Raw genomic sequence first — 22,354 nt, 5'->3', positions numbered from 1 at the left:
AGGTTAACGGATTGGCTGTACAAACATGGAGGTTTCATGCGGCATATCGGTATGAGTGTGACAGTGACACCACGGTTGAACACCACCTCCAACAAAAGTAAACACGACAGTGGGTTTAAACGAGAGGTAGAACCCCGTGTGTGATAGTGCGAGTGGTTGATTTTCAATGGCTACAACTTTTTCTTAAATCAAAAGAGGGACTGTCTATGCAAAAGGTGACAAGCTACAGGGACCATTCTTGTACTTAGCTCTTTCGTTTGAAAGAAAAATCTTGGATGTTGACTTCGTGATAGTATTGGCCATTTAACATCCCTCTCTCACTCACTCACTCACTCTGATCGAATCCATTTTCTCTCTTTTAATTACTAACTTATTTAACAGCTTTTTCTTTCCACTTTTGGGAAAGAAGTTAATTAGAAAAATGGTGGAAAGCTATCTGGGTGAAGAGTTCCATGTGCCACCAAAACATCCTTCAGATGAAGCTCTCAAGAACTGGCGTAAAGCTCTCTTTGTTGTCAAAAACCATCGTCGTAGATTTCGTCATGTCGCTAACCTCGACAAACGGGTTATTCATAATGACAGGTTTTGTAAAATCAAGGTCATTATTCTTCCTCTCCTTATATACATATATTATATATACATACACTTATTTGTACATGTTTATGTGTATAATATTTTTTTTTTTTTAGATCTATGTTTTTGTTTCTGATTCTAAATTAACGTGGGAGTGTTAGATAGATTTAGTTGTTTGTGTGAAAATGAAAAATGGATAAATGAGTGGGGAGTGGGGTTTGTGTGGTGAATGGTTTTTATTTTAATTTTATTTTTATTATTATTACACATTGGTCCCACCATAAATCTAATCTTAACAATAACATGTTGGCTTTTCATAACCAAAAAGTGTTAATACTGATTTTTCTTCATGTTTTCTTTCTTTTACAAGGTTTTCGGAGGTGCATTGTCCTAATTTGACATTATTATTTTTTATTATCAGTATTATGAAAAGTTATATTTTTAAACTCCAAACTATCCTACTGTTCAATCTAAATTACATGAATACCTGAAATGAAACCTATAACTTTTTTAATAAGATTTAACGATGTTTTTATAAACTGCAACTTGTTCCTATTGGTAACATATTATGTTGGACAAATTATGAAACTTGATTCTAATAATGTTAATGTTAGTAGATCATTTTCATTATGACTATGAGACCAAAGTTTGTATCTATTTTACGCATTTTATCCCGATATAAGCAGTGGCAGATTTAGCCTGGAGTCGCCGAACAGTTTTAATGATACTAACATGCGTAAATTTAAACTACAAAATTAAATTACATCAGTGTAGGGTTGTCATTTACCTTTAAACAAAAAAAATACATTATAATAGTACTAAAAATATAGAGTTTTATAGATATTTGGGTTTGCTATGGCCACCACATAGCTCCGCCACTGGATATAAGGGAACTTGTGGCTGGATTGAATCCTTTGCAATGAAAATTCCCTTCACAAAATTCTAAATAAATCAAAATACTTAGAGTTACAGCAACCTGATAGAAGATAGGTGTGGTAAAGAAGTTTACCACGCGGTAACACCATCACCAACACCTTTTGGCGCGGCGTGGTAAAGATGGACGATGCAATTTCTTTGTTCCTTTGTTTAACTTTTTTTTTTGGTATTTTTATGGGGTGTTTTATATATGAGATACAATGTGGCGTGAGGTATGAGTGAGAAAGAGATGAGTTGCCAACAAAATATTGGGATATGGTATGTAAACAATAAAAATGAAGTGACATAATTAAGGAGATTGGTTAGGAGTAAGGTATAAGGATAAAAGTGGAACGTCCAATGCCAATACCCTTAGCAACGTCTATAACAAGACTATCTCACAACTTGTCGGCCAATACCTTAAATAAAAAAGGTAATGGGGGACTTTAGCCCTGACAACATCAAACGAGCTCAGGCGAGCGATAGCGATAACAATAGTGATAGTGTTTTTTTTTTTTTTTTTGTCTTTATTGTTTGTGTTCCTGTTTGGAAAGGAGTGCCTTTGCTCTTGTTTTACGGTCTGGAAGTGTTCTTGTCCGAATTTGTTGTTTGTTTGTCTTGCTTGTCTTCCTGCCCAGAAGAGTTATTGTTGCTTGTTTTAAGAATAACCCAAGTAAGGACACCTAAGATAGGGGCTTTAAACCGTATTTAGTTTTTCTATAGCATAGATGCCCTAAAGCTAGGTTAAGATGGGTTAAAAGTGCCTATAAGGGCTTATTAGTGCCTAATCGGGTCCCCCTTAGGTACTAAAGCAGCTCAAAGGGCTTTCTCGTGGCTTTTAAGTCTCACTTATGAGCTACAATGAACTATAATACTAAAAGCAACAACTGTGTGAGTTTAAACCTTTTATTAATGCAATAATACACCACTATTAAATAAGCGGACCATAAACACATGCTACCACAAACACAAGAGAGATCGTCCTACAAGGGCCTCTCTCACTCGGCTCACCTCCCCAAGGGCGTAGCTACCATAGGGCGGGGAGGGGCGCCCGACCCCCGAAATTTTTTTTACGATGTAGGGGGTATATATGTTTCGTGTAGAAATTTTTTGATATATTTGGTTTCGACCCCCTATTTTAATTGTGAAATTTTTTTTAATTGATGTATTACATTTTACATAAGCTCATTCAAAATTATTTAGCCCAAACTAAAACCCATAATCTAATTACTTACTTAGCCCATAACTTCATCGAATCGAACCAAGTACCAACCGTTTGTCTCTTTTTTAATGTTTATTTTTGTCTTGGACAAGTGTTTAGTTTTTTAGCGATTGAAACATTTTTTTTATAATAATAGTATTTAATTTTTGACCCAACCCGAATCGAATCACCGACCTGAACATATTACCCGAAAAATAGCGTTAGGAAAAAAAAAATTTAGATCCCGACCCTCCACTCAAAAATTTCTAGCTTCGCCATTGCACCTCCCCTTAGTGTTAGTGTCTGGACAAGCCAACTTGTTATTGGGTTTTCAATGTTAAGCTTTCTCTTGTCCTATCCTAACCTAGGATGCTCATTAACTCACCTCGTATGAGTCATATGATGCTAGTACGATACCTCCATCCTAATCCTTACATGATTTGGGCACCCTGAAGGATCGAACCCGCGTCTTAAGAACTTCATATGTAGGCATAGACTCATTGGTAACGGACTAACGGGTACCTTAAAAAAATTGTTTTTGAGCTAAACGGGAACCGAACTTGAAACCTTAAGGTCACCAAGTACTTCGCTAACCACTAGGCCATCTCCGTGTTGGTTAATACCTTCAACTTATTGGTACATTACCATCCATCATAGTTTAGTTGCTTACTTTTTTGTGTCACCATTAGCATACCCTTAGTGTAATTGACAATAAGAAAAATTTAAATAATCTTTTTAGTAAATTCTACGGTTTTTTAGAATTGACGTTGGTTGTTACTTTGGGTAACCTAAGGATGGGATAATGCTTGTATACAGATGATTAAAACTTATAAGTTATAATATCTATAGATCATTATCTGAAAACGTGTAGAAAGCTTCATCTGACCGACTATTACAATTCATTGTCTTTTAATAAATTAGTTTTTGAACTTTGTAGTCAAACAACCTTTTTAAATAATACCATTTGAAATGTAGTAGTAATAAAATATCAACGCATGAAAAGATGCTTTGTTTCAGGGTCCCTGGGAAATATTAAAATAGAAAATCTAAGCTAATGGTTTGTTTTGTCTTTTATATAGATCTTTTATAAAAGATAAAAATTACTCGTGAATATCATATCGTCTAACATATATTGTTTTAATTGGTTTGTACTAGAGAGTCCACTTACAAAATAGAAACCTTACCCTCTAAAGCGTTTAACCACGTCATTATTTATTGGCCGATAAAGTGGTTTATATTGTACAGATTTATATTAGTTTAATAAATAAATAAATAATAAAGTTTTTGAAGATAATTGACAAACTTTATATATAGACTTTTAAGATTCGATTATTCATCCATTAACTTTATGTAGTCTTTTTGAATAGTGGCTTAGGTGGAATTATAACTTTAAAAAAAAAAAGGTGGAATTATAACTTTGTGTTTATATTCATCTCTAACATTAAATTGTGACATGTCGTATCATAAATAACTAAGTGCATTTTTCATAAGTTACTTAAGCAACAATTCATAAATTGTAATTTTGCAAACTATTTTCGTAGTTTTTCATTTCATACTTAGAAAGCTTTCTTAAAAAAAATTCATTTGATTATCATTAACATTTTTCATTATTACAAAGAATATTTTTATTGATATTAAAATTTATAGTATAATAATAATTTTTATTAACAATATCAACCCATTGTTTTCTTGAGTTTCTGTAAACATGTATTTGTCTTATAGATAGAGAGATGTAGTCAAATTTTGTGGATGATCACTTTGATATAAAATTATAAATATATATAGTCAAATGGGATGTTCCAATAATACATGTAGGGGCTTGATTTATTTCATTTATAATAATGTCAAGCCTTGATTTAGAGGTTGAAGTCGTTAACTGCAACCAACTTGATTGTTTGGCAGGGCATTCTCTCTTAGTAGTTGCAACCTCTTGAATCTTAAGTTAAGTCCAAGCTATAATGTGTCTAGATCTATAGGAAAGTGAAAAATATTTCCATTAAACTTTTTAATAAATTAAGTCAACTTGTTATTGATCATAAGTTCATAACTAATATTTATGCTTTTAATGAGTTGGCCATGCTAAAAAGTGTTTAAGATCTATAACTCTATAAGAAAGAGAATATTGTTTCAAGGTTAACTCTGTTAATGTAGGATTAACTTATTTGGTAGACTTCTTAGCTAAGGTTCAATATCTGATGTTTCTTAGTGTTTATTGGAGTATAAGTGGATAATAGATTTATTATTAAATAAAATTGAAGGTCTAACTCTAAAATAAATTTAAGACAACTTGTTGATTATTGATTATAATTAATCTTTATGCTTTAATGAGTTGGCCACGCTAAAATATATTTAAACCTAAAGAGAAAATTATTTTCATTAAGTTAATGTAAACTCTAAAATAAATTAAATAAGACACCGATCATAACTAATATTTATGCTTTTAATGAGTTGGCCCATGCTAAGATGTATATAAATCTGTAGGGTAAACTCTAAAATAAGTTAAGGCAACTTATTGATTTGGTATATGCTAAAGTGTATTAAATTTCTTAGAAAGAGATGTTCCCATTGAACTAAGGTAAAACACTCCAATAATGTATATTATATGTTCCTTAAGAAAATGGGTTTCTAATTTTGTAAAAATATCATTATCAGGAGATTAACTTTTAGTTATGTATGAACACTCTTTGAAACATAATTTGCCAGTAAAGCTATTTTCTTTGTTGTGAAAGATCGATAATGAGTTGATTATCTATTATGTTGTGATGCGATGGGTTTTTGAGGAAGCGATTTGTGCTCCACATAACATACTTCTTGCGCGTTACAATCGTTGTTCTAGTATGTAGGTAGAGTTTGCTATAAAGATTGTATATTGTGGTGTATGAAGTAGTTTTTGAGGTGCACAAAGCCACAAATCACATGCCTCTCGTTTCTACTAAGAAAACCTGCCTTTATAGTTAGAAGTCAACATATTGTTCAAGATAAACTCTTTTAGATATAATAACACTGGCATGAATTTTTTGCAATAATGATATATCCATTATCCACCAACATCCAGGACTCATAATGTGGTGCAAAAATGTTAAAGAAGTTTCATTAGATTTTGACAAATATTATCCCTTTCCCTATTGATTGAAAGTTGGATTTTTATGGGTGAAGTGGCCCCTAGAACAACTTGGCTTTTCATGACATCAAGAAGCATTTCAAATGGTCCTGCTATAGATTATTGTCAAGGTTATGGACTTATGGGCTAAGTATGAATGTTATTTTAAGCCTTGTTAGACAAAATTCATAGTTGTAACTTTATCACCTAACCTTGTTATTTTCTCTTATTAGCAATTCAGATTTAGATTATAATCCATAATTATAGGAACCATGTCGAAGGTGGCTTCATGGTAAGATGCACGAAAGTCTTAATAGAGACCCGAGTTCCATAGAAAAATGAATAAAATGCAGTTGAAGTAGTATGTTGTGGTTGAAGAAATATGCATACAAATTATTGAAGTTGATTGGTTAGAAGACTAGAGTTTATGGTTTTGATTGAACATTAGAAAAGAACCTTTAAAGTTGGGAAACAGAAGTTTCCAGGAATTTTCCTTCATCCTTTAAGACAGACCTGTTACATCACTAATTAAGATGGCCTTGTCACATTCAACTTTTAAATTGTTGAGGACTATATCAGTTTCAGACAGCAAAATGGAAAATTTAGTGGGTTGGATAAATTAGATAATGGGTTGAAATGAATCCGGGTCAAATAGTATCTTTCTAATATGTACCAAAACTAGTTGAGATTGATTTACTAATGTGTATTTAAAGTATAAATGTCATCAACCGATATAATACCAGAAAACATAAGTATAAAATTATATAAACAAGAAACGGATAAGTTTTTCCTGTTCGGGCTACCTGGGATGTAGCCATTTTTTGACCACCCCCAAGTTATATTTTTAGAGCAGGATTTGAACTTGAAACCTCTTATGAGGAAACAAGACTCTTGCCATTAGATGTAACATTATGCTATGCCTACCTTATAGTAATGCGTTTAGAAAAAAGAATCATTTCGTACCCTGCAAATGCGGAGAAAAGGACTGTACATATATGATTATATAACAATAGTTCATATATAAAATTATGTACTAAAATAATATACTTTGTACAATCTAGTTAAAATACAGTTTTGTTTTCCGAGAATGCTTTACTTAGTAATGCACAGTTGTTAAGGGTGATTAGATCTTTGAACCAACAATGTTCACCACATGACTTTCACTGTAGATCGCGCATACTTAGTGATATTATATATCATAAATAAATTAAATATTTGAAATCAGATTATAATATTCACCTTGCTGATATATCTTGTCAGAATATTATATTCACATGGGTGACTAAATCTTACTGATACATCAAATGTGCATCAGTTTTCTTTTTTGAACCTGTTTATTGTCAATAGGACCAACTTTCAGGCCATATGACATATATCATATAAAATATGACGCCAGAAACTATTTTACTTATCTGTTACCATTGTCTTAGGGTCTTTGTTCGCAAGATGTGTTTAGGAGGCCAAAGATTTCTTTTGGTCCCATTAACATGTTTTGATCATTTCCTATTCGACCACTGCAAAGGAAAGAAGTTCTGTTTTTTGGTCTTTAACTGCGAGGACATAAAATGCTTGGGAAAAGTAGTTATAAGCTTGAACGCCGGATTAAACAGGAGTTTTGGCCAAATAATCAACTAAAGAATAGTTTGAATAACACAATATGAGTGTATTACACTGGTTGAATGAGTATTGTCTTTTTGTCATAGTGTTTACTTATATGCACAATATTCATGTGCGGAAGCTGCGTTATAGTTGATATTTGTCTAAGCCCATATCCGCTAAGTCGTGGCTACTCCAACTACTTTTGCATAAATTTCTTGTATTAACTGTAGCCTTAAGGAGCGTATATTTACTTGTAACATTTTATTCGAATTTGTGAGCTCATTAACTTTATACTTCATTAACTCTTAATTAGTAATTACTATTATTAGTAAACTAACTACGCGAAGTTAATAATATCTTCCATGTCTCACATTCTCCAGGAAAATCTTCGGCTTAGCTTTCTAGCTGTGAGAGTAGCACAACGGTTTAAAGATGGTATGAAAATATGCACTTTTATATACTATAAATATGCAAAAGTAAAATAAAACGTAGATTCTGTCCTCGTCTGTTTTGTGGAATGATCGTAAGGCATGAAATTAACATATCGTTTCTGTTTTTTGTTTTTCTCCGTTGGACATTCTTATATGACAGGCATTATTCATGATGGAAATCATCATTCAGATGCTGCAAAAGTTTCCGACTTCCATAAGAATCCCAATAAACTTGCATCCATGGTTCAAAAGTATCAGGTGAAGACCTTAAGATCTCTTGGTGGAGTTAATGGAGTTGCAGAAGCAGTAGAAGTCAACATAGATGAAGGAGTCAAATCATGCGATTTGACTCCTAGACAAGACACTTATGGTGTCAACAAATATACCGAGAAGCCTTCTAAAAGCTTTCTTAAGTTTGTATGGGAAGCTCTTCATGATTTAACACTGATCATACTTAGTGTTTGTGCGGTGGTATCAATAGGGGTAGGGATTGCCACCGAAGGTTTTCCGGATGGTATATATGATGGTTTAGGAATCTTGCTAAGTATATTACTAGTAGTTACTGTTACTGCTGTGAGTGACTATAGACAATCTTTACAATTTAAAGATTTAGACAAAGAAAAGAAAAAAATATCATGTCATGTAACAAGAGATGGATATCGAAAAAAGGTCTCCATTTATGACTTAGTTGTTGGAGATATTGTACACTTATCCATTGGTGACCAAGTTCCAGCCGATGGGATATTTATATCAGGATACAGTTTGTTAATTGATGAATCCTCCTTAACGGGTGAAAGTGTGCCTGTACATATAGATGAAAAGAAACCATTTCTTCTTGGTGGAACCAAAGTGCAAGATGGCTCAGCTAAAATGCTTGTTGCAGCCGTTGGTATGAACACTGAATGGGGAAAGCTAATGGAAACGTTGAGCGAAGAAGGAGAAAACGAGACCCCATTGCAAGTGAAATTAAACGGTGTTGCTACTATAATTGGTAAAATTGGATTAGTGTTTGCCGTGTTGACTTTTCTTGTTTTGGCTATTCGTTTTATCATAGAAAAGGCAATGAGAAATGAGCTTTCAAGTTGGACTTCAAGTGATGCATTGAGTATGTTAGACTATTTTGCTACTGCAGTAACTATTATAGTTGTTGCAGTACCAGAAGGACTACCTTTAGCTGTCACATTAAGCCTTGCATTTGCGATGAAAAAGTTAATGGCTGACAAGGCACTTGTACGACATCTCTCTGCTTGTGAAACAATGGGCTCTTCTACTTGCATATGCACCGATAAAACCGGGACTTTAACAACAAATCATATGGTGGTTGACAAAGCTTGGGTATTTGGTAAAGTGAAAGATGCTAAAGAACCATCAGATTTACCTGAACATGTATCAACCGTTCTCTTGCAGTGTATATTTGAATGTACAGGTTCTGAGGTAGTCAAAGATACAGATGGTAAAACTTCTATTTTGGGCACCCCAACCGAATCAGCAATACTAGAATACGGTCTGCTTTTGGGAGGTGATTTTAGTGCCATACGTAGAGAGATTAAACTACTAAAAATGATACCTTTTAATTCCAAAAGAAAGACTATGTCTGTGATCACAGCTCTTCCGAGTGGTCAAGTACGTGCCTTTTGTAAAGGTGCTTCAGAAATAGTATTGGGAATGTGTGACAAGATCATAGATGATAGCGGAGAACCTGTTTCATTGACAGAAGAAAATGCTAAGTCTGTTACAAATGTTATTAATGGTTTCGCACATAATGCTTTAAGAACTCTTTCTTTGGCTTATATTGATGTTCAGGGTGATTTTGATATGCAAAAAGAAATACCAGCCCACGGGTATACATTGATTGCTGTTGTGGGCATTAAGGATCCACTTAGACCAGGGGTAAAGGAAGCAGTTGAAATATGTTTAGCAGCTGGTATTACAGTGCGTATGGTTACCGGTGATAATATTAACACAGCTAAAGCCATTGCAAAGGAATGTGGCATACTCACTGAAAATGGTGTTGCTATTGAGGGGCCGGATTTCCGTGACAAAACTCCTCAACAAAAGAGTGAACAAGCACCATTTATTCAGGTACAACTTTATTGTATCACAATTTTTTCGAGTATATATGATGGGAATTAAAGTCTAAAGGTGGCATCTTTGGCATTTAGTTATGAATAAATCTATTTAGGCTGTGTTCTATCACAAGTTAAATGGGAAAATAGTGCGTAATTGCTTAAAAGTAGCCCAAAGCTCCTAAATCGTCTTTATTCAAAGATTTGGTTATTGCTGTAATAACATTTTTCTAGAAATTATGCTTAAGCATTCAGTGTCTTTCCTTTCTTCTAAATAAATGGACGAAAAAAGTGTTGATGTGTCAGCCCGACCCTGGCAGTTTTGACTTGCACTGGAATGCCCTTTTAACCAACCTTCCCATCTTTCTACCGAAATTTGAAGTGCTTTTCCATGGGTACAGGTTATGGCTAGATCATCGCCAACAGACAAGTTAGAGCTTGTTAAGCATTTGAGGGGCCTGTCCGAAGTTGTTGCAGTGACAGGTGATGGGACGAATGATGCTCCAGCTTTGCATGAATCGGATATTGGATTTGCCATGGGAATTGCTGGAACAGAGGTTGGTGTCTTTTATCATCTGGCTGAAATAAATGTCTTTTTCCCTATCTATTTTGAGATGGCTTTCTTGAAATGCAAAATTCCGTATCAAGAAACTAAAAATGGGTTTGCTCATTCCTTAACTTTTACATAAAAAACTTAACAAGTTGTTATAAGGCCTAGAAGGTAAGCCCTTAATCCATTATATTGATCACAAAACTGTTCGTACATTTGATAATCAAAGAGCTCAATGTACCATACATCTACAGGTTGCGAAAGAACAAGCTGATGTCATTGTCATGGATGACGATTTTGCAACAATAGTTAAAGTAGCCAAATGGGGCCGTGCAGTCTACATAAACATTCAAAAGTTTGTTCAATTCCAGCTGACAGTCAATATCGTTGCTCTGATGATCAACTTTGTTTCTGCCTGCATCACAGGTGCATTGGTCTTTATGTTTACCTTCCTATCTGCAGTAATATATTGCAATTATAGTGGCCAGTTAGAGTTATCGACATAATTGATATTTCCTCATTATGTCCTATTAGACACTAAGATGAAAAATGTCTAATATTCCCTATAAGTAAGAAGTTTGAATCCCCATCAATGGACAAGAGGCGGAAGGTTCACCTTAAGCTGGCACTTTTGACCATTTGCCTATATATCAGTCAATCGGTTTTTTTTATATCTTTAACAGGACAAATGTACTATTGTAAACAAGAAATGGGCGTAAAGTCATCCTAAGTGTATTCAAATGCATTAAAACATCCTAACTCACTTTATTAGTGTAAACATATTTAGGAAGTTAATTATGAAAATCTCTAGGTGGATGAGATAAGTATCTACCAGTCAGTCCAAGCTGAACCGATTTGTTTTGCTTTGGACTAAACGGTTACCCCTTTTGACTCCTAATTTTGTCCAATGTGGTCTCAAGGCTAATAGTAATGATAATTGATATCTCGCTTATGTTTTGAACTTCAGGGTCTGCTCCACTAACCGCTGTGCAATTGCTATGGGTCAACCTGATTATGGACACTTTGGGTGCATTAGCACTGGCCACAGAACCACCGAATGATGGACTGATGAAGAGACAACCGGTGAAGCGAACTGAAAGTTTTATTACGATAACCATGTGGAGGAACATCATTGGCCAAAGCATTTACCAAATGGCCATCCTATTTGTCTTGAACTTTGCGGGGAAACCCATTTTAAATTTGCATGGGGAGAATGCCACTGCGATCCTTAATACTTTCATATTCAATACCTTTGTCTTCTGCCAGGTAGAATTTGAAATTGCTACTCATTTTTTTCCACAGCAATCTACATTTATTTACCTACATTAAGTTTTTTACTTACGAATGGGTAGGTATATAAGCTAATGAGCTATATTCTATCTTGAATGATCTGGTGAAGCAACAAAAAACTCCAAAGAAACAGGTTGAATGGGTCAAAAGCACCCAAAGTGTAAGCCTATTGCTTAAAACCTCTAAAAACATTTTCAAAGTATCAGCCTAGTAGTGAAATACACAATAAGCACCTATAAAGCAAATGATGTAAAGTTGTGAAGCAATAGTGTTTGGGTAGAGCCAACCCTGACAGTTCAACCTATATGAACACTTTACCGTCTTGACCTATTACCCCACGCGCCCATTATACCACCTCTAATCAATAGTTGTTTGACCCGGCTTCTTTTTGTAGGTGTTTAATGAAATAAACAGTCGGGATATCGACAAGATAAACATTTTCCATGGCATGTTGAGCAGTTGGATATTCCTTGGTGTCATGGTATCAACTGTTGTCTTCCAAGTTATCATTGTAGAGTTCCTTGGCACTTTTGCAAGCACCGTTCCTCTAGACTGGGATTTGTGGCTACTTAGCATTGCACTTGGGTTTGTGAGCATGCCGATTGCAGTTGTTTTGAAGTGTATACCTGTTGAGAAATGGGTGGTCAAGCGACAACATAACGGTTATGATCCCCTCGCTTCTGGTCCACAAGCTGTTTGATAATAATGCCAAAAAAACACAAATTTTTCATGAACAAGACCAACTTCAGAACTGGATGAGTCACACTGTTTTCTAACATTAACCACAGTGCTTAGCTTTCATAACACGGGGAAAACATGTTTGCATGTTTGTTGGTTTTCCTCTTGTAATTTGAAGTTATACATTTTGTTCACAAGATGGTTGTAGTTTTGTAGGTTACCATGAAGATCGGCTTTCATGCGTATGGGCTTTTGTCATATGCAAATGAAATGTGCCTAAGAAAAGAACAGTTTTGAATCACATTGATTTGTACTTCAAATTTTATATCATGTAATTTGTATAGCCATCCTTGGCAACTTCAACTCACCTTTTGCTATGTTTTATGATGTTTACCTACTTGGTGCCTAAAACGTCGTTTATCCAAGTTAGCAAATGGGTCTGAAGTCTTTAAGAACAAAAAGATGTCAGACACTCAGTTAGCCTTGTAATACCTTGTAACGTCTTGACATAATTCGTTAGGACTGGCAGCTAAAGATGCTAGATATTCTCTATTCTGCATAACTTATGACAAGCATTTTTTTATAATTTTATTTGGATCGTCAACTGTCGAATAGAACATGCCCCTCACCATCTAAAGATGAGGGTTAATGCTAAGATCATTGTGATTAGTTGTTTTAACCAGGCTCTGTTACATCCAACACCGAGTCAAAAACCATTCCAATTTCCGAAAACCCCTTAATATAAAGGTTACCAGAGATGAAGCCTCCACCTAGATGTTAAACAGAACTGATATCACTATCAAGAATTAAGATATCCTTTGTATTTATGTATCCTTTTCTTTTGTAAATGGCTTCTTTGATTCAAGTGAATGTTAACTTTCACAATTACACTATTACTTCTTTCTTACCCTTTGCTATGGTAAATTTTGCCATGTTCTTCAATTCCAGATTGTCACTTTTCCTAAATATTCATCTCTTATATGTACTCATTTGGCTATGTAATTTGCATACACATTATGAAGTAAACAGACACGTAGTCGTTTATCGGACAACATTGGTATGTTACTTGAAAAGATAACATCCTAAATTTTTAGGGCAATTATAATTAACATTTATTATAGTTCTACCATTAAAATAGTTTCCTAACAAGCGGGTATAATACCCCTTTTTGTTTAGATGAAGGCGTGGCATCATATTAGATTGTCAGCCGTGTCTTCTTGAAATTTTTTTGTTTTACTTCCTTTCATTACAAATCACCAACTACCTTTTTCTTCATTTTTAATTCTTCACTATAACAATGGTGAAATTCTAGTTTCCATCTAAATCTAAGAAACCTTCAATTGATAATAATAATAATAATAACATGAGCATTCAAGATTTCTAGCAATCAAATTGAGGATTTGGTGTGTCTTTGGGTGTGGGGGCTGATTTTGCAAGAAAGGAAGAAGAGAAAGTGTGATTTCCAATTTATTTGATTAATTGTTTCTTAAGCTAATAATCTTTTTAACCCAGTTTTGATTTCTTGTAGAAATTAGGGTTCATATAAATAATTATATTTGGGAATCTGGGGGTTTTCTTTATATTGGATTAATTACTATAATACAAGTTAGGGTTCTTGAAATTTAATCAATTTGGGGGTTTCTAGTGGGGTCATGAAAGTTTTGATGATTGTTAGTGAAAATGAAATGTGATAGATTTTGTTACTGACCTTGTCACGAGTCAAACACTACTGTATCAGAATTTTCACTTATTGAGTCCTAAAAAGAAATTGCAGGTTATTGTGTAAGCTTTAAGTGGCCACTAGAATGAGTTTGAAAGGTGAAGTAGAACTCAAGTTATGAATTTTTGAAGCCAGTGTAGCCATTCTGAATTTGCAGCAAAAATGATTCTGTGTCAGTCTTTAAAACGAGTAAAACAGACTCATACGGGTCAAATCTTGTGTTGGTCACTGAAGATAAAATGTACCTAAATATATTAGCTTGAAGTGGCCACTTTCCTTGAGGTCAAAATATGGTGTAGAACTCAAGTTCTGGTCATTTGAAGTCACTAAGGTCAAAAATGTTTTGTTAATGACAACAACAGCAGTGTTGGTTTTTAAAACGACCAGAAGTTACCTTTGAAGGACAATTCACATATTGGTCACTAATAATAAAATGTAGATATATGTGTCAGCTAAATTTGGCCACTGAAATCAAGTAACAGAAAGTGAGTAGAACTTGAGTTATGCTTGTTTGAAGTCTGCTTGGTCAATTATGAAAATGACGATTTTGGTACGTAAGTAAGTTTTGGTCAAACGAAAATGATATAAGGGATACATGTTTGATAAATCAACCCAAGAATAATATAAGATTGTAAATGATGGGTTGGGTGTTGAAATGCTAGTGATTATCGCTAGACGACCTATTGATTATTCACTAAGCTTTGCTTACTTTTTAGTTTACCATCTTTATATGTTGTCCCGGTTGCAGAAACAAAGCTAAGTAATATAAAGATTGAAGTTTGAAGTTCCTTTATGGATATTGATTGCTTTAGCTATATGCGGAAAATGGTAAACGTTGATAGAACCCGTAGAGACTCCTTTGAACTATTGGCTCATGATACATTGATTGTTTTGGTATAATTATTGATTATGTCAAATGTAAGAATTAGGAAGTTTTGGTTATTTCTATTGAGTCATTTTGTATTAGAAATGTGTTGGATTGTGATTGAAATGTATTTTTAGAAAACTCATAATCCGTAACAGGTTTTGACGACGATTTTAAGAATGGGTCATGCCGAAATTTCTAATTTTTGTGTATGGTCTTTTATAACAAATTTGAACGTATGTATTGGTTGAAGTTGTGAAAAGATTGTAAGTTAAGTCAAATGTCAAAAACGAATTTTTGGTCCTGTCTGGTGCTGAGATGCGACGCACCTTTATGAGGTGCGACGCACTCCAAGTAAAAATAAATTACAACTTTTTAACTAAATTGGGCTGAGTCGTTTGAGGAGATTACATAAAATCCCAAAAAAAAACTTCAAAGTAAGTCCTACAAAGTGTCCTGCTGGTTTTTTAGATGTCACACTATATGTGATTCAGTTAGTTAAATATCTCTTAGAATGGTGGTAACACTTTTTAAAAGATAGAAAAAAACAACAATATAACTTTATATATTTTTCTTGAACCCAATTCATATAATAAGAAGAACATATTTGAACTAAACCAAAAAAAGTTCATTTGATGCATTAAACATCATGTTTGTTGTTCCTTTTATAAAAACACCCTAGTGATAATAATACTCTGAAATAGTTAACTCCGAGCTGGGGTGGAAAGACAATCAATGTGTCACATGAAGGTAGTGATTTGGTGATTGTCGTCTTTTAGTCTTATTTATCTATTCGAATGAAGATCGCCCGATTTTTCTATCCTGGGCTAACTTTAGTAAGAGGCTTAGTTGCTCTTTGATAACCATTTCATATAGCAACAAAAAAAGCAGGATTTTGTAAATAAGACAAATGATCATTAAAGAAAACATTTTACCATATATAGAAGTATATTAGACAGATGTGTGTGCGATGGTAAAGACCGGTGACGGCGGCGGTGATAGTGTAGGCTATTGATGTAAGTATGTAATTATTTTTTGTGTTAAGGGGTAGATATTGTAAATGAATTTTATTAAAGGTGTTATATATATATATATAATGAAAATGTCTAAATTTTAGTGAACAAAAATGAGTAGATACTTTATAGCTCTAAAAGACATATTTTTTTGTGCGTCTCATGTTTGTATTTTAAAAATCACTTCCCATGGTAAAATAATAGGCTATTTACATTAAGCCACTTTTAAAATGACTTGTTTAACTGATTTCATAGACCCTTTGCTCTCGTAAATTAGCCAAGCCCATGACCAACGGGTACCATTTCCGCAACTTAAGGACAAATCAAATACAAGCGAGAGACATTGGTAAAAATGGTAATAGACTTTTATGGGAGTTGAACCCTTTAGGCTATGCGGAGTGAGGGGTTCTTGGAACCCCTCTTTTTGCTAGATTTGCGACACGTGTAGTTCCCTTGGTGATGGGGAGTTCTCCTTGGAGTGAGGGGTTCCTCATAACCCCTAATTATACAAGTGAAAAAAAAGACCAATGAGAAGCCTCCAAAGTGTGTGGGGTCAAAAGAAACTAGAGTGTGAACAATGTCCATAATCGAACGAGAGGGCAGAAAAGAACTAGAGTGTGTGGGGACAATGTAGCGGGCGTTCCCCGAAAGTTCCAGGGGAGTTCTTAGTGCTTTTTGGCCGTGCGTGAGGAAAAGAACGCTTTATTCCTAATGGCCTTAAAGTTTAAATGACTTACAACACGACTTATATATGTTGAAACGTACACTTAATGCATTTAACAATATCTTGATATTTTATGTTGATTAGTCGAAATTAAATCTTAATCAACTATGTATTTTATTTATCAATATAGAAAGTAATTCTTATTATATGTGTACAAAGATAACAACATATCAAAAAATACATATCATCTAAATACGAGTACATTAAGAATATCAAACATATTACACATGTCTTAAGTTCGACTCCTTATATTGATAATTATATAAGGTTTTTCTCTAAATATCACTCCATTTCATCAACACCATGAAAAGGATTGAATTTGATGATTTTTACCCTTGTATGGTGAGGTATTGTCTGACGTCGCTATTCGACTGATCATAAAAAAATGATTTAACCGATGTTTTGTATACTTTGTAATTAATAGCGCAATATGACAGAAAGATGGTGTCGGCAGCGAGATATAGGTAGTAAGTGGTGACCAATAGTGTTGGTCATAGTGATATCTTTCGTTGCTGCCACCACCATCATACCACCACGGTTAACACAATTATCATTGCATTATTCGGGTATGAATCTAGTAGTTATTGAAATTAACAGATACCAAAATAGAAAAACCACGTTAGGAATTAATTTATAGTATATTGTAAAAATAATGGTCTCTTATTTTCATTTACACTACCCTTAATATTAATAATTAAATTACACTATCAATCATTTATTTTTTAAAATATCTTTATCAACCTTTTACATCAGTTACTTTTAAATAAATAATTTACACTACTTGACACCGTCTCCGACACCAACAATCGTCCCCACCACCACAGTGTCACCGCCCCCACTACCGCCGTACTGGGGAGTACCATGCTAGTTTAATTTAATAACCATATATAAACCCCATTTGAAGATCCAACCTTGGAAGGATAAAAGATACAAGGGACAAAACCGTCTTTTCAATCCAACCTAGGGTTTCACAACCTCTTATAAACCAACCATTCATCTCTCGTGAACCTCCCCCCTCTCATACACAGACACACGGCCGCCGTTTACTTGTAAAAAAAAAAAAATGGGAGTATTCACATTTGTATGCAAAACATCAGGGGGAGAATGGACAGCAAAGCAACTAAATGGAGATCTTGAAGGATCTGCAGCTTCAACTTACGCCCTTCAAAGGAATCTTGTCAATTCTGCCCTTTCTCGTGATCATTCTGGTGGCGTTCAATCTTCTTTCAGCTATGTCCTCCCTACTTCTGCTGTTTTTCAGGTCCAGTATACCCTTTTATCTTATATATCTATATATATATATATACACACACACACATATTAAGGTTTATGTTTCTTTGTATGTAATGTTTGTTAATATTAGTTGATGTATGTTAAGTAATGGATTAGCCCTTGAAAATCAAATGTTTTAAATAGGATATTAGGATACCAGTTGATACACAAGTGCTCTGTGTAAGTATATATGTATGTATACATATTAAGGTTTTGTTGGGATCAGTTTTGTAGATAGGATTTTAGCTTGAAGGGACCAAACAGTTTATAATCCAAGTGTATGTTTTGTTGGGGGTCAATTTACCTTGGACTAAATAAATGCATAAAAGTAAAAATTATATGATACTGGTAATAGGAGACATATATACATAATGGATTGTTTACTTTTGGTACTTTGCTGTGTTGTTCAATTGGATAACTTTCTTTAAAACTTTGAAATTTTAGTTGATAATTAGTTTAGTATGATTATGGTTATGTCGAATTCAAAGGTATTTGGATCTATGAATAAAATGATACAGGAGATTTTATTCTTAAGAAATATACGATTCATTTTTAGGCCCGTATGACTAGTATTCTATTAGGGGTCGTTATTTTGTATTACACCTATATCTTGAACATCTAAATTGAGACCTCTGTTTGGATAGGCAATAGAAATAGTTTGAGATATGAACACTTTGGGGCTTCTTTTATGCAGGTGATTATTGGTGGAGGTGGTGGCGGTGCATCCTTTTGGAGGTGGTGCTGCAGCATCAGCACCAGCTGGTGGTGCCGCTGCTGCTGCTGAGGCACCTGCAGCTGAGGAGAAGAAGGGAAGAGAAGGAGGAGAGTGACGACGATATGGGTTTCTCACTCTTTGATTAAGTTCCATCTTTTATATAATGCTTTGTTGCTGTTAAGTTTTTAAGTGAGGTTTTAATATTGTTGCTAGATTATAAACAAGAAGCTTTTTGTTGAATCCTTATGATGAATGATGTTTCCAGTCTTGAAATAGCATTTTGGATTGAATTTAAGTGTCATTTCTATCTAATATTACAAATCCCCTTTGGTTTTACATCTAGTTAGGATTGCCAGCAAAGTTGAGTTATATTGAATTAGGGTTTGAACTCGAAATATACTAAAGTTAGAAGTTTAGCTTATAGTATCCGGCTTTTAACTCCTTATGCACTGAGTTTTCTGCACGTGTTGGTATTTTTGAATCCAACTCTCTTAAGAATGGTATCAAACTTTAATTTACTCAAGCTTTGTAAAGCGATATGGGCTCTGCAGTTCGGTTTTTTTTTCTAACCAGTTTCAACTTTCAAGTCTGCATAGAAATTGGGTTTGACTTACCATCACTCACCTCAGGAAGCTTAGCTTGGGGTTGCTCTAGATTTTAGCCCATTGTGTAAACTGCTCTAGGTTAGTTTGGTTGTGCGTTTTGCTGTAATATTTTTTGATTATAAATTTTGGATATCTTTCTTATGATGTAAAAACGTTCTTGATGTGTTGACCCCCTTTTGATTGTAAGCGAGCGGTCTTGTTATTCAATTTGAACCTTTTACGTCAAGATCTTCATTTGTGGATTATCATTGTGAGCATTTTGTGCACGAGCTTGTTAGACTGCTGATTGTCATTTGGTGCATACACTTTTAACATTTCTTCATTGCTTGTCTTTTGGGTCATTCGTTTAGGAAAGATATACCGTCATGTATGAAACTTTCAATGAAACAAAATCTCTAAGTCATCAACAAAATCTATCCAATGCAATGTGTACTGCTTTTCATACAAATAATTAATGAAACAACTCGCTTAAAGTAAACAAAACATTCTATATAATTATACAAAACAATATATATAAACTAAAATCCCGGAAAAACTGATCAATGCTCGAGACTCGAGAGTAAATCGCTAAAGGAGTGATTAGTCAAGCCGAAAGAATTACGGGCTAAGATTTTTCTATCATTCTCAAACCATTTAATCAATATACCACACGCTTAAAAATCAAAACCCAAAGTCCAAAAATGCTTGCATTGATCAGTTTTGCAGCTTCCTTTGACACATAGACACAATATATTTAAGGCCCTGAATTGGTTGCAGACTAGAGTGATCATCGGGTTCATAAAGAAGAAATCCTCCTACATGACACAATGCGTTTTGTGGCCACAAACGCACTAGATTTTAATGAGAACTCTCGAGTTAAACATGCTTAAGTGGAAGTAGAACCAAGATGGGTTACCTCCTAGGAAGTCCTCACATGGTCTTAAAAAACAAAAGGTTGGGCGAGTGTTAGTCATGAGTCAACTCTATGACAATAACAAATACGAGTACTATTGACGACTAGGGACCAGTTAAGTACTTCTAAATGGAATTCTGGACACACTTAATACTGAAGTTAATTTGGTGAAGCCTTATAATTGAGTAATTACAAAGAACTAATATCTGTTAATGTTATTTATGTGCCAAATGGATTTCTCATCCCATTTCAATTTTGTTGTGATTTTACAGTTATGTGGTTTCAAAAAAAAAAAAAAAAACTTTTACTGTCGTATTTTGCAATTATGTGATTTTTCAATGATATTTTAACAATCATATTTCGGTTTATGTTATTTTTGAAAGCTTATATAACGGTATAAACATTAGTTGTATTTGAATAGGTCATGATTAATCTTCTTTTAAAAGAAGAAATGATATATTCTTTTAAAGTAATAGTTTAAAAGTATTGCTAACTGTGAAAAAATCAAAGGACAGAATTAGGAAAAAAAATTAGTGGAATTCACTTGTCACAATCATATGATTTTAAAACAACTAGATGAATATCCGCGCAATGTGGCGGTGTAGGCGTCGACGACTTGTAACGGCAACGGCAGCGAGTAAAATAAATAATTGATGTAAAATAATTCATGTGATTTAAGAAGTTAATAAAGGTAATTTAATAACTAAAAGATGTATGCTTAAAATGTCTTAAAAAAGTTAAGAGATTCCAAAAATGAAATATCTAGTTTGTTTTATAAGTAGTTATTATTATACATTTTTAGCTAATATTTGAAAAAAATAATCATTTTTATGCTAAATTCTTAGGTAACCTATAAGTTCTTTTTGAATTCTTTTATACAAATACATAAATAAATATCTTCAATATATATACTTACAAAAAAAAAATGATTGTGTTAGTAAACAAAAGGGAAAAAAAATATAAAACATTAATTTGTAATAAATATTAATTGATGGCATAGCCGTCTCCCTATTATTTTTATACTATGTCATTAACAAACCCACCTAAAAAGAAAAGGTAATCCTCACAAAATATAATAATACTCCTGACCATAATATCATTTGAAAATCAAAAGATAAAATTGAAAAAAAAATCATTGAACTTTTATATTATCCTATTATGGTTTAAAAAAGATTTTTAGATTATTTGTTTGAAATTTTTTTCAAATCTCTGCCTATAGGGATTAGTCATTGTTTAAAAAAACAAGATGTGTATCGCAAATAAATCAGACAACATGTATACCATTAGATGAAGTGACAACACCTTCTAAATTGATGTGCCCACCCCGAATTTGAATGTTGGTAACGTCCTAAAAGTTTTGCTCTTCATGTTTTGATAGGGATATCGTTACAAAAGACACTTCCCCAATGTATTTGATTCATTAAGTCCTCTTAAAATAAAATTATGATGCAAATAATACATTCATAAAATCAAAATTTAAATAATTATAACGCACAGTGGTACAATTTGAAATAAACTTAAGTAATTATATGAGAAAGTAGATGGTAGAAAAAAAAAATACTTAAATGAGAATTATATTATATAAAATATAAATATATAATATCCGTTGGGATATTCTATTATGGTTCGAGTTTTTTTTATAATGTTTATAAAGGATGATTATTTGGAGTGAGAAGGGGTTGAAAAGTTTTGGATTTCATACCAAACATTCATGTTTTTGGTATGAGTAAATTAATTTGTCAATCTTAAAATATATCAAATTTTTTTTATAATATGTTTCACGTTTTGGTTTTCTTTTTAAAAAAGTATTAGCTAAAATTAAAATTAATCAACTCTGTGACTTAGTATGGGTTTAAAATTAAAATTAATCAACTCACTTAAAATGTATTGGTTATTAGTGTGACTTAGTATGGGTTTCAAAATGGTTTTATCTTAATTGTCAGATCTTGAGTTTTAATCATTACATGTGTTTTTTTATATGTTCCTCAAAAGAACTTTTTAATACCAATCCAATTTAAACAATACATGTTACACTTCTTAACATTAGTATGAAATGATTAATCTTTTTAACTAAATAGTTTAATAAACTTTTTACTATGAAATTATGACATGTGAAAAAATCAGGAGACAAGATTAAGAAAAAGA

General features: G+C 33.4%; 1 protein-coding gene and 1 pseudogene across 1 annotated transcript; both read left to right on the top strand.

Annotated features, from left to right (window-relative positions):
* The first annotated feature begins 322 nt into the window (after positions 1-322).
* LOC122606744 (putative calcium-transporting ATPase 11, plasma membrane-type) lies at positions 323-12,770 on the top strand. The gene is made up of 7 exons (XM_043779602.1): positions 323-598; positions 7,769-7,823; positions 7,980-9,901; positions 10,287-10,442; positions 10,690-10,861; positions 11,403-11,701; positions 12,120-12,770. The coding sequence occupies exons 1-7, from the start codon at positions 422-424 to the stop codon at positions 12,423-12,425; spliced, it is 3,087 nt and encodes a 1,028-aa protein (XP_043635537.1). The 5' UTR covers positions 323-421; the 3' UTR covers positions 12,426-12,770.
* Positions 12,771-17,721: 4,951 nt separating this feature from the next.
* On the top strand, positions 17,722-19,007 carry LOC122607338 (annotated as a pseudogene).
* The last annotated feature ends 3,347 nt before the right edge of the window (positions 19,008-22,354 follow it).

This window comes from Erigeron canadensis, chromosome 7, assembly GCF_010389155.1.
Source record: "Erigeron canadensis isolate Cc75 chromosome 7, C_canadensis_v1, whole genome shotgun sequence".
NCBI classification, from domain to species: domain Eukaryota; kingdom Viridiplantae; phylum Streptophyta; class Magnoliopsida; order Asterales; family Asteraceae; genus Erigeron; species Erigeron canadensis.
Note: the sequence above shows the minus strand (reverse complement) of the source record. Positions and strands in the feature narration are given on the sequence as shown.

What these genes read in the sequence shown, in the direction of transcription:
- LOC122606744 (XM_043779602.1), top strand. Translation starts at nt 422, where the DNA reads ATGGTGGAAAGCTATCTGGGTGAAGAGTTCCATGTGCCACCAAAACAT. An exon ending in AACAAGCACCATTTATTCAG is followed by an intron (nt 9,902 to 10,286) that starts GTACAACTTTAT and finishes CCATGGGTACAG; the next exon opens with GTTATGGCTAGATCATCGCC. An exon ending in TGTTTCTGCCTGCATCACAG is followed by an intron (nt 10,862 to 11,402) that starts GTGCATTGGTCT and finishes TTTGAACTTCAG; the next exon opens with GGTCTGCTCCACTAACCGCT.